This window comes from Barbatula barbatula (genome assembly GCF_947034865.1).
Source record: "Barbatula barbatula genome assembly, chromosome: 11".
Classification (NCBI taxonomy): Eukaryota; Metazoa; Chordata; class Actinopteri; order Cypriniformes; family Nemacheilidae; genus Barbatula; species Barbatula barbatula.
Genome location: NC_136774.1, coordinates 14,798,640 through 14,810,705, shown reverse-complemented (window position 1 = coordinate 14,810,705; position 12,066 = coordinate 14,798,640). Strand labels below are relative to the sequence as shown.

Here is a 12,066-nt window from a genome sequence, read left to right as displayed (position 1 = left end):
GAGAGACCAATCCTTTTGGTGAAGGCCTGCTCAGTCTACCTATTGTTCAAATAAATAAATATGAATTTAACCCTAAATAGAGAATGTGAATCCAGGTAGCCAGTGCAGTCGGGCCAGTTCCGGCTGTGGCTCACCAAAAGTAAACCAGCTCTGGCCCAGCAATGGTTGCCAGATACGGCTTGGCTTTTGTTATGCGAATTTGGCTCAATTCGGGCTGAGGGACATTTTGGGGTTTGATATGGCCATACAGACTTGAGCCAGTTAAGGTTGAGCGTTGGGATGGACTGATCATAGACTGGGACACAGGTAGGGTAGACTTTTCAGAATGGTTTACCTTTAAACAATGCAGCAAATTTGTTTTACTTTTTAATAAAATATTTAGAAAGTGACACTTAATCTAAAAACGTTTTTTACTTTAGTGAGAAATAAATAGAAGACAATTCATAGAAGAAAGAAATAAAAAGATCCCGATTATCCAACTTTTAAATTCACACGTTATGTAGTGTTAGCTGATTGAAGACTTGCTTAAGATAGTTCTAGCTTGTATATGGTGTTACTCATTTTAACATGAGAGTGCTTTTTTCCTCATTATTAACAAGCATCAAAATTATATTAAACATCCAGATTTAGATTCATATTTACAAAAGACAAATAATACAGCTGGATTTTTATGAACATAACTACCATAATCAATATTCAAGTTTTTACATTGTCTACCTTTAAGAAAGTTAAAAGAAGTGACCATGTTTTCAAACATTTGAATTATATTTATTAATATTTAATTAGTTTTCCTGTTATTAAGAATCATTTTTTTACCAAGCATTAAAGCTAAACAGACTATTTTTAAGTAGTGTGATGGAAAGTTAAGCTCAGAAAATTCCCCTAATAAAAAGAGGGAAGAATATCTTCCACGTAATATCTAATATCTTCACACACATAATGAATTATTATTCAATTAATGAATTGTCAACTTACTGTCAAAGATGTGTTCAGTATATATATGCATAAATGAGGAAGTGATGAACATATCACTTATCTCTGAACATCTTACACAATAACAAGATAACACAATAAATCGGACGTTTGTTAGGACAACGCGTACCGAGCACGCCGACATAATGGACATCCCTTAGACAAAACATATACTGTATCTGACCTTGCATGTTGGAACAGCTGGGACACAGAGAATTTCTGCATTCTCACACCTGTTTTTCCCTATTAATTTGATTTTTTTACCTTATATTCACTATGTGGCCTTAACTTAAGTGTGTTTATATCCTAATGAAAAAATATATAATTGACTTTCTCTCAAACGTTACTTAACAACAGTATTGAGTTATTGAGTTCTTTATTTAGCTGGTATATTGTCATAAGATATGTTTATAGGACCTTGACAACCCTGCTGTCAACTAACGTTAAATAACCTTTTGTCACATTTATATTTCTCAAGATCATCAGTTTTGTTGGCCATCTGGGAAGAATTCGTTTGTTCCATGTAAGTTAAAGTGCAAATAACATGATATGGTTTCTTTATGGATATTGAAATCATATTTGCAGAGGCATATTGTCTTAATTAATGTAATTTAAATTCGACTCAATATATTGAAACAACTGTTTATATTTCTAAACCTCTTCATAGTCAAGACATCCGGGAAAAGGCTATAGGCTTACACTTTGTTGTAAATACAAGATCTGCATCAATACAAGATCTTGGAGAAAAATTATGCACATTGCAGAAGCTTATCGAAACGATGCCACGGCAAATGTGTGATGTAATCAAAGCTAAAGGCGGGCCAACGGAATATTAGAGTGTGTGACTTTTTGGGGGGACAGCAGAGTATAAAGTGCTGCAATAAAATTAATCTAAATTCTGTTGGTCAGAAATTATAGATTCATATGCATATGTACAATATTAGAAGATTAAGAATTAATAAAAACCATGTGAACTTAAAAACAGGCTAAATTAAGCTTTTATAAAATACATTTTATTCAGGGTAAATTTGCTTATTTTGACTTCTGGCACATTGGTCATGGAGGCTGAGACAAACTGTCTAACAGTTTGTGTGCGTTTTGATAAAGTGAATACATGTAAATATAATTATATCTAAGCAACTCTAAATGAGAAGGTGTAACTTTTAACACTCCACTTTACTCCCACCACCATTTGGACTGGAAGGTCATCATAATTGAGATCCACATCATGAACATCATGAAGAGTCCAAAACCTCCTTGCTGTTGGAGGTACAATTTTCCTTTAGCACACACAGTTCGAGCTCTACACTAACAAGGCCATCGTCAACATAGAACTTCATTCTCATGAAGTTGGTTGCTAAGGGACACTCGTTTTCATATCTTCTTGTCTCTACTGTCTGTGTCCTAAGATTTGCTGTAAATAGTTAAAAACCCTAAAATCAAATGAAATCAGATCAAATCTTTACTGTCCAGAACATCTAGAAACCGCTGAACATAATTTCTTTAGTTCTTTCGTAGAGGATAGGGTAAATGGGGGGGGGGGGGGATGAAGAACTTCTGAAACTTTGTTAGTGTTCATGTCTCCATTCAGGATTCAGATGTTGCTGGACCATGCTCTCCTCTGTTTCCACTAAGAAGAAAAACACAAAATAAACATTCTAACTATGATTAAAAGAGTTCTTTCAACTCACAGTTTTCTAACTCTGCATTTTAAAATAAACAATCACCCACAGAACAGAGGTCGCAACCCCTTTTTCAATATCTGCCTTTTTGTATTATATGTTTGTTAAATGTTTAAAATGAAAAAAAATCAGAAAAAGAAGAGGGGTTCCTAGTAAATGTATTTTTCAGGTTATCTGAACGCTAATGGTTTAAAATGCAACATTACCTGCAAATTATATCATTTTTGAAATTAGCATTTCGCTGAGATTAGCAATAGCCAGGTCTTACCACTGGTCTCCTGGATATTCAGAGCAAGCAGACGCTCTTCAACCTCCTCTATTCTTTCTACATTGGAAAACTGATACCCAGTGTAACCGCCCTGCTCGGTGCAGAAATCAATGAACCTAAAACAAATGCAAACAGCATTAACATCAATGCAAAATAACATTATCATTTAGACAAGGAACCATTTCCTTGTATTTCATGTGTATTTAAATTATAAGGATTCATACCGGCCCCAGTTTGCATCTGTCCGTAGAATGATGGGGTTCCCCACCATGATGAACAGAGATTTGGCCCTTGTCAAAGCCACATTAAATCTCTGAAAAGACATAAGAACAATTTCAGGATAAGACACAACAAAGACTATCAGCTGAAATGCCCAAATTCACTAAAAAACAAACAAATTTATTTTTATTGGACCAGTTATGACGAATACATTTTCCTAGTCAAAATGTTGTTTCTTTGTTTTCTCGTGTCAGTTTTTTTCTCATGCCTACCTTCTCATTCTTAACAAACCCAATGTTGAACGTTTCATCCAAACTGATAAACTTCCCACTACTCCGAACCGCTGATACAATGATCACCTTCCTCTCCTGGCCTTGAAACTCTTCCACTGAACCAACCTGCTCACACACATACACCAAACACAAATTGGAGAAGTCCTTTTTGTTTTCACCTGTTTTAATATAGGGTGAATTGCCAAATAAGCGAGTGGGAGTGTTAACAGAGCTTAAACTCAAACTAACCTTGAGGTCATTAATAGCCATACATTTCTGGATCTCATCATGTGCGTTCATGGCCCGCCTGATCTTTTCCACCTGAGAAATCAAACCACAAGAGAAAAGAAATTGAATGGCCTGCACCAAAGCCCAGACCTAAACAGAGAGCCAGATCTCATCAACCATGAATGCCTTGTTAAACAGATCTAGCTGGCCCAAAGGTTCCAATACATATTATTTAAAAATTAAAAAGGAAAATGTTGTCACCATTTACTCACCCTCAGGTTGTTTCAAACCTTTATAAATCTATTTGTTCAGCTGAACACAAAGGAAGATATTTGGAAGTACGTCAGTAACCAAACCGATCTCATCCCCCATTGACTCCCATAGTATTTTGTTTTTAATTGGAACAACCTCAGGGTGAGTAAATGATCAAATAATTTTCATTTTTGAACTATCCCTTTAAATATATTTTCACCTGTTTTCGGTAAGGAGCAATGACTCCTATCTCCCTGGGGGAGATTTTAGAAATGCCCCTCTTGGCCTGTGTGAGGAGCAGCTTCTCCAGGTAGTTCATGATGATGTCAATTTCAAAAGTGTTGAAGAATGAGGGGCTGTTTGATTCTCTCTCATCCTTTCCAGACACTCCATGGAAAATCACAGGAAATCCCTGACACATTAGAAAACACGATATGATAACAAAAACATATACGCTGATTCCACACAAAGTGTAAATGTTGCTGTTTTTTATTTTGACCAGCCAGACTTAGCAACGTTGGCTTAACTCTGTAGGTTTCGTACTTTTTTGGGCAGATGCTCCCAAGTGCAATATTGGTTCGAGACGAACTCATTTGCACATGCCATTAACTGCCCATCATAGAACAACTCACTAGGAACTTTCAGAATGGATGGATGAGACCTACAAACAGACAAGCATAAACCAGTCTTAATAGCTATTTCATTGCAACTTATTATGAATTAAACAGATCTGTTGTTAAGTAGAGCCTACTGATTCAAGCATCTACAATTTGGTGTAGGTCTATACCTATAGTTCCGTAGCAGTTTGGTGACATAGCGTTTGTCATACTCCATGTTCTCTTTTCTATTATAAAGTTCATTTTGGGTCATCAGCCTTTCCAGCAAAGAGATGTCTACGGGATTTTCCAATAAAATGACATTGGGGAGGTAAATGACAGGATGTTAATTTTGGGGTACATTAGTCCTTTGAATGCTACTGTGCTATTTATTTGGTCCAAAATGTGTATGACAGCTTTTGGTGTTTGTTTATATCACCTAGTCCATGAGTAATAGCAAGAGGAGATCTGACAATTGGACCCAATTGCCTTGGATCTCCCGCTAAAACAAGCTGTCCTGTCTCTGCGTTCAGTAGCCCTTTACAGATGAAAGACATGCACATATTTATACACAAACACACATCATAAGATTGGACTGTAGAAGAATCTCACTAGTAGTTTAGGTAATTAAAAACACAAATTTGTTGCGTTTGTTTGAGTGTGACAAAGTAATGTTTAAAGTTATACACAGGGAAACAGAAAGTGAAGGTCTGAGTGGTTGAGAACCTGCTACACTGATGATGGTCTCTGGCTCGACAGCATGTCCAGCTTCATCCACAAAAATATGAGAGAAATGACCCACAGGAACACCTCCAGTGACCAGCCTACCATGCACACACAATCTTTACTGTTGTGTGTATTTGTGAGAGAGTGTGAATCTATTGTGGTTTTATATGATGAAGCTCTTTACCTGCCAGCAGTGACCAGAGTACTGACCAGTATCTTATAGGACATCAGATCCTCTTTACATGGGAACACAACCGAATCTCCTTCCACATTACTGTAATTCTGAATACACACATATTTTTGATGAATTCACAATCTCTTTATGTGCCACCGTTCTATTTGTGTATAACACATCTTGGTTAGATTGAACAAATGCTTCCTATATAAGAGTTAAATAGTCATTGCATAAAACTTGTCATGTCTCATAAACAAAACCACAAAGGCACGGACCGCTAGAGCTGCAGGGACGTCTTTAGGATTGCGCGAACTGGCATAGAGTCTGTAGATTTTTCCTTTGTCAACATGTTGGCTGCTGATTATTTTTTCACACAGTTGATCAGCGGCACTGTTAGATGGAGCACACGCTAGAATAAAAGCCCCAGCCATATTCTTCTCCACCTGAGAGTTTAAACATTTAAACTATAAACCAATTTCACTTAATGTAATGTCAATAATACCATATTCATGCAGCTTTGCGGTGTGTTCTAACCTGTTTGATGGCCTCCACTATAGTGACAGTTTTGCCCGTTCCAGGGGGTCCAAACACCAAGTATGGTGCCGGTTTGGACACACCTGCCACAATGTTGCATACTGCACTGTACTGTTCATGATTGGACTCCAGCTTTGAATCAAAGAGTCTACACAAACACAAATATATGAAATGCTTCCTACTGTTTTCTATGTTTAGTAAATTAAGAATTGTATTCAGGATTTTGCAGAATTTGTGGCGGGGATTGCATTGAAATATGATTGCTATTTAATAATTGGTTACTTTAACACACATGTTTGCTGTGAATCTAAACATCTGGTTAAATTTTTTCTCAATCTAATCGAATTTGTTTAATCTCACACAGTCAGCCACTGGTCCGACCCATAAAAAGGACATACTTTGGACCTTGTTTTGTCGTATGATTTATGTATTACTATCAGTGAATTATGTCACACATGTATTTCAGATCACCTGCCTGATTTATTTACTGTGACTTTTCCCAATTCAAAGATTTCAAACTGCGCTTCTGCACACAGTTAAGCTGCTTCAACGTTTTCCAGTGCTTTTAAAGACTCATTGTTGTACAATCTTGATGACTGTGATCTCAGTGTAGAAGAATTCACGGTCTTATTTGACTGTACTTGTACTGAGATTTTGGACTTGTTTGGCAACCCCAATTAGATTGATATTGACAAGTTCATATAAATTCAACTTCATTCCATTTCGACACATCAAGGTAAATAAGTACTGTTGTACATTATACAATAATAATAAGAGTGTAAATGATTACATGTATTAAAATTATTAAATAGATGAAAACTAATAAGACATTTCTACTACCCTTAACCTCACCATATACTTTAATATTAAATACCTGTTCCATTTTCAAATATTTTCTTTATGTTTTTGAAAATAAATGCCTGTATGATCTGATATGTGATATGAATGTAGTTCGAAAAAGGTGGATTCGATCTTGCACTCATATGTTCCGTCAATATTAGTCCTCGCATGTCTTACTCACTACGCTGCAGAAGCTGCAGTTGAGTACAAAAAGTGATTCGTACATGGCATGGTAATAAAACATTCAGGGCTCACCCCTAGTGCCGCCCCTGGCCAACTTACATTTAATTGAATTTGATTGTAATACTGAATACTGACCGAAGTGAAGGTTGAGACAAAGGGGACATGTCCCTTGATCCCACAGGGAACAACACATCTTTGAGGTTGTGCTTGACTGCCATGTGTACAGCTCTGTGTTCCAGTCTGATTGGTATTCGATTAACCGTGAACTCTACACGGAATTTCATCTTCTCTATGAAATTGTCAAGGAACCTTAACACACACATACAGGAAAACTGACATTTAATGGATGGATTAAACTCATTAAGTCTTATGAAAACATTTCATACCATCTTGAGAAGCCCAATTTGACCCGGTCCAGTTCTACCTTATGGACAAAGCCCTTGTATTTTGTTACATTTGATCCACGGATTTCTTCACTCTTGGTGAGAAGCAGATGATCTCCCCTCAGAACTGATGGGCGGTTCTCCGATACACCAGGAAGCTTCATCACAAGGGATTTAAACACATATATTTGGGCATTAAGTCTCTCTCTGTGTTTCTAGATTTTTTTATAAACAAAAATCATATCTTTTTGACTCACGTTTAACACCATCAGTCTTTTGTCATATTTGTCTCTCACTAGAGTGACTTTGTCTTTATTATATCTCTTAATGTCCACATGCATCTGACATTCCTCCAGGTACAGCAGGAGGTCAAAGCGTTCTGCATAGTTATGAAACTCCAGCTTACTCTGAAGTAATGATCTAGAAACAAACGGACACCATCATGTCTATAAATGTTAAAAAAAGTAAGTGATAGTACCTCCAAAAATTATATTTCTGTCATCATTTACTCACACATTTGTCATTTCAAACTGTATGGCTTTCTTTAATCTGTAGAGCACAAAAGAAGATATTTGGAAGAATGCTTGTACCCATTCACTTATAGTGACACAAAACCGATGCAAGTCAATGGGTACCACCATTGTTCGGATACAAACATTCTTCAAAATGTCTTCTTTTGTGTTCTGCAGAAGAAAGTCATACAGGTTTGAAATTAGAATAGGGTGAGTAAATGATGGCAGAATTAGAATTTTTGGGTGAACAAACAAAATGTACAAAACATCAAAATGTGGTATGTCACTAATCTCAGACTAGTTACAAATTGCATGATTGGAGGTTTAAGCACACTAACTGAAGTTCTTGAAACTTTCCTCCAAGAGTCCGAGAAGTACAGCTGTTGTTCAGGAGCTTGGCCAGCTCGGGGACGTGGGGGGGAGGTATGTAATGACCCAATGGTAAAACAGTTTCCAGAAAGTTCTGAACACAACTGCAGGAGAGAAACACACGGGCAGACATTACCCATTTAAATAATCTGACATTTGTAGGGATGTTACGTTCAAACTTTATTAATTTCTTTAATTATTAATAATATGAATTAGTAATATTGCAATTATTAATAATAATAATACAAATGACAACTAGTAATATTCTATTCATATTTAAAATTGTATGTTATTAGTCATATTTACTATTATAGGATAATTTGAATAATTATTTTATTATTGTTACATTATTAATTTGTAAAAATTAAATGAATAAATATTATTATAGTCACTTTAAATAAATTCACTCACTCCTCAGGTCGAACACCCTCATCCACTCTGCAGTTTTCTGGTTCGAAGGTGTCGAGCTTCGTGGGTTTATATGGCTCAGTCGGGGCTAGTAAAGATGCAAGCTTAGTCCTGTACACAGCTTCAATGAAGCGCACAATGTGGAAGGGATGGCTGGTGGCTTGAGTGTTCTTAAATTCAAATGCCAGAATAGCCAAATAAACTCCCACATGATTGGACTTAAACCTCACAATCACCTCATACTGCTCACATAACAAACAAAAGAGTTATTTTTAACAGATCATGTTACCACATGTAGTCTCCACAATATATGACATTCATTCTGATGTTAGGGTGCCTCTACACACGTGGTTCAAGACGATGCGGATTGTTGCGTGTGACTTTCTTGCTGTCTTCTAGAGTAAAATACTGAAGCCATTGGAGGGCCGTGTAGTATGTGAAATACACCACATCCTGACCCGTATTCTCCACAAACAGTTTAAGCTCGTGAATTTCTGCTCCATCCACACAGAACTGAATCTTGCCATCCTCCATCGGCATCTCTGAAGACACTCGAACCCCATACTTATCAGCTATAAACTCAGATCTGGGAAAGAGAAGAACATCAACTCAGATGCTATTTAGTAAATAATCGGTTAAGTCTACTGCAATTTGACACACAGTTCTAAATGAACAAAATGAAAGGTGCTCACCTTTGTGTACTGTTCAGTCGCTGCAGGATGTCTTTCGCCAGCTTTCTTCTTCCTCTGACTCCGCCCTGTGGTCCTGGAAAAGGTGGCTCCTGGGTACGAGGAGGTGGTGGTATGCTACTTTTACTCAGAGTGAGCATATCTTGGTTTTGGCTTCTATGAGAGGGTCTAATCCATTGGTCATGAAACGTTCTTCGGATCTGATGGGAACATGATAGGAATTGTGTTTGCTGACTGCTCCATTAGATCTTAGTAGATGGCCTTGTTCAGTCCATTAATATACAACTTAATATTTATAATTATTTTGGTTAAATAACTATTGTCTGCTGAGAAGTGCATGACTGTAATTTCAAAGAGATGCAGAAGAAGTACCATATCACGTTTTATTAACAATCATTTTTTATCATTCTAACACTATGCATGACTCCATATATCTTACTTCAGTTTTAGATAATGCCCTAATCTCTCAACTGTCTTGTCTGGACAGCGAACAGATTCAATCTTTAACTGTAAAGTTTCCTGGTCCAGAAGCTTATTAATCCTCATAACACGATGTTCTTTCCTGCCTTTCTTGAGTTTCTGTTGTTGTGTGCTTCAGACTGTCATCCCTAACATACATTAATTTATAAATGTGTCTAAGAATCCTATTTCAGTTCTAGTGAATATATTATTTAGCTAAATTTTCACTTTAAATTTATACAAATAACAATATGAGAAGTAATTACGAAAGCACAGAATTCAACAAAACCAAAGCACATACTAAGTGATAGAAAACAAGCATTTGTGAAATTAGACTTTTGACTAAAATCCATACAATTAATAAGTAATGATTTTTATGAGTTTAAACTCTTTTATATATTTTAAAATCTTCCAAACCGACACATTAAAATCTTGAGTAAGCAGAAACTATAGTGATGTACAAAAAGTGCAAGGTACAACCATTGCGTAATTGTCCAAAAAAGAGAAATATTCATCTTTACTTTATATTAAACAATTCAGAGGCAATCCTAGTACCACTTCATATTTTGTTTTACCATATTACCAATTTAACATAAAGCAAGGCGAGTTTAAAAGGGTTAAGTGCCCAGATAGCACAGGTACATATGTAATGTCTGCTAATGATCTGGAAAACATCTGCTAAAAACATCTAAAATCATCTTAGAAAGAGCAGTTTTACAACATTCTAATCCACAAACATTTTACAGACATTTTCTAGACTTCCATCACAGATGAGCAAACATTAAAAAAATCTTGCAGATGTAAATGCAGATATCAAAAGATGATACAATGCATGTGTGCTATCAGTGTCATGATCCTAGCTCTTGTCATGATATTCAAGTCTTTTGTCAGGATCATCACAGACCATTGTGTTTAATGTAGAGACGAGAATGGCATTGTTTTGTTTCGACGTGCCCTGCCTTCTCTCTTGGCCCCGCCCCCTCGTTTCACGGTTAGCGCCCCATTAGTGTGTCATCCTTAGACGTGTCATCTCCCCGTCACCGTCCCTGTTCAATCTTCCCTGATCAGCGTTTCCCTATATCTTGTTTTAGTGGCCATGTCCCTCGGTGGATTGTAATATTTACCTTGTGGATTATCCCGTTGCCTGTTTCCCGTGCCCAGTTGTATTTTGGACTTATCATTTAGTTATCGTACCTTGTTTGTTTTGTGGGAAGTTTTTGCTTGTGTTCCTGTTTCAGTTATCGTGTTTTCCCCATCGTGTTTTTTTGGTTATTGAGATTATTAATAAAGTCTTTAATTAACCCTTTGACTGACCTGCACTTGGGTTCTTCTTCACTCCGATCCTGACAGTCAGTGTGTAGATTTTAAATAACCTCAAAACTGTTCATATTATAGTTAAAACTGATAAATGTAACCTTCACATTTTATACAAGCTCATAATCACACAATGGCACACTGACAAGCCTATAATCATGTAGTGAGAATAATACAGAAATGGGGAGCTAACGAGGTTTCTTACGTTGGGGAAGTAAACACGTCCTCTTGTGACGCTCGCTTTGTTGCAGCTGTGCAAAACAAAGATGACCGTAGAGAAGTTTGGATCTTTTACACCCTCTCTGTGAAAATAAATAAATAGCACTTCAATGACAATAGCTGGAATATGTCGCCTAATATATACCGACACTATCCACCGATTAAATGACCGAGTTACCTGTGCCGAAACTCTTCATTGTAAATGTTTTTGAGCACTGCTCTTTCAGATATAGATCTTCGATTTGTTTCCTCCAGAAACTCTATAAAATCCAATCCAACAGCACGCACATTGCCGAAAGACATATTCCTCTTCCTCCTGCTCATTCTTCTAAACTCTGATGCCAAACACTAATAGTAATTTAATGAGTCCAGGGAAAGAAATGAAATGAACGGCTTACAGCCCCTATAACACGTAGCGGTTTCTGCGGAAATCAGTAAAGGAAGAATCGAAACTTAATAGAATACTGTCAGCGATGCCACACCCACCGCTAGAATAAAGACATTTTTGCATTTTGACAGACATTCTTTGTCTCATGTTTGACATTATAGGACAGTTTAGAGCAGGGCCGTGCACAGGGGGGTGGCCCGGTGGCTAGAGCCACTGCCCCTCTGCCCTCATCGACCGAGGTGCCCCTTTTCCCATCCCGCTCCGTTCAAAGTATTCCGCTGATTCCACTATTCCGCTCCAGGTTTTCCCGCTCGCTCCGCAGCATCATTCACAGTGTCTGCGGCGCGCGCTCTCTGTCTCTTGAAACTGAGAGTGAAC

At 37.1% G+C, this 12,066-nt stretch overlaps 1 protein-coding gene across 2 annotated transcripts; it reads right to left on the bottom strand.

Annotated features, from left to right (window-relative positions):
• Positions 1 to 1,965: 1,965 nt before the first annotated feature.
• LOC306900121 (putative helicase mov-10-B.2) lies at positions 1,966 to 11,726 on the bottom strand. 2 transcript variants are annotated; one of them, XM_079466838.1, is made up of 21 exons: positions 11,479 to 11,726; positions 11,287 to 11,383; positions 9,312 to 9,508; positions 8,623 to 9,205; positions 8,181 to 8,315; positions 7,588 to 7,750; positions 7,334 to 7,488; positions 7,083 to 7,256; positions 5,925 to 6,072; positions 5,666 to 5,833; positions 5,400 to 5,497; positions 5,216 to 5,313; positions 4,929 to 5,027; positions 4,681 to 4,786; positions 4,437 to 4,554; positions 4,114 to 4,305; positions 3,663 to 3,734; positions 3,414 to 3,539; positions 3,147 to 3,235; positions 2,923 to 3,038; positions 1,966 to 2,602 (listed from the first exon to the last, which is right to left on the bottom strand). In XM_079466838.1, the coding sequence occupies exons 6-21, from the start codon at positions 7,669 to 7,671 to the stop codon at positions 2,541 to 2,543; spliced, it is 1,905 nt and encodes a 634-aa protein (XP_079322964.1). In that variant the 5' UTR covers positions 7,672 to 7,750; positions 8,181 to 8,315; positions 8,623 to 9,205; positions 9,312 to 9,508; positions 11,287 to 11,383; positions 11,479 to 11,726; the 3' UTR covers positions 1,966 to 2,540. The 2 variants fall into 2 exon arrangements, with proteins under 2 accessions (XP_079322964.1, XP_079322963.1); XM_079466837.1 differs by lacking the exons at positions 8,181 to 8,315; positions 8,623 to 9,205; positions 9,312 to 9,508; positions 11,287 to 11,383; positions 11,479 to 11,726 and having other exon boundaries at positions 7,588 to 7,817.
• Between the last annotated feature and the right edge of the window lie 340 nt (positions 11,727 to 12,066).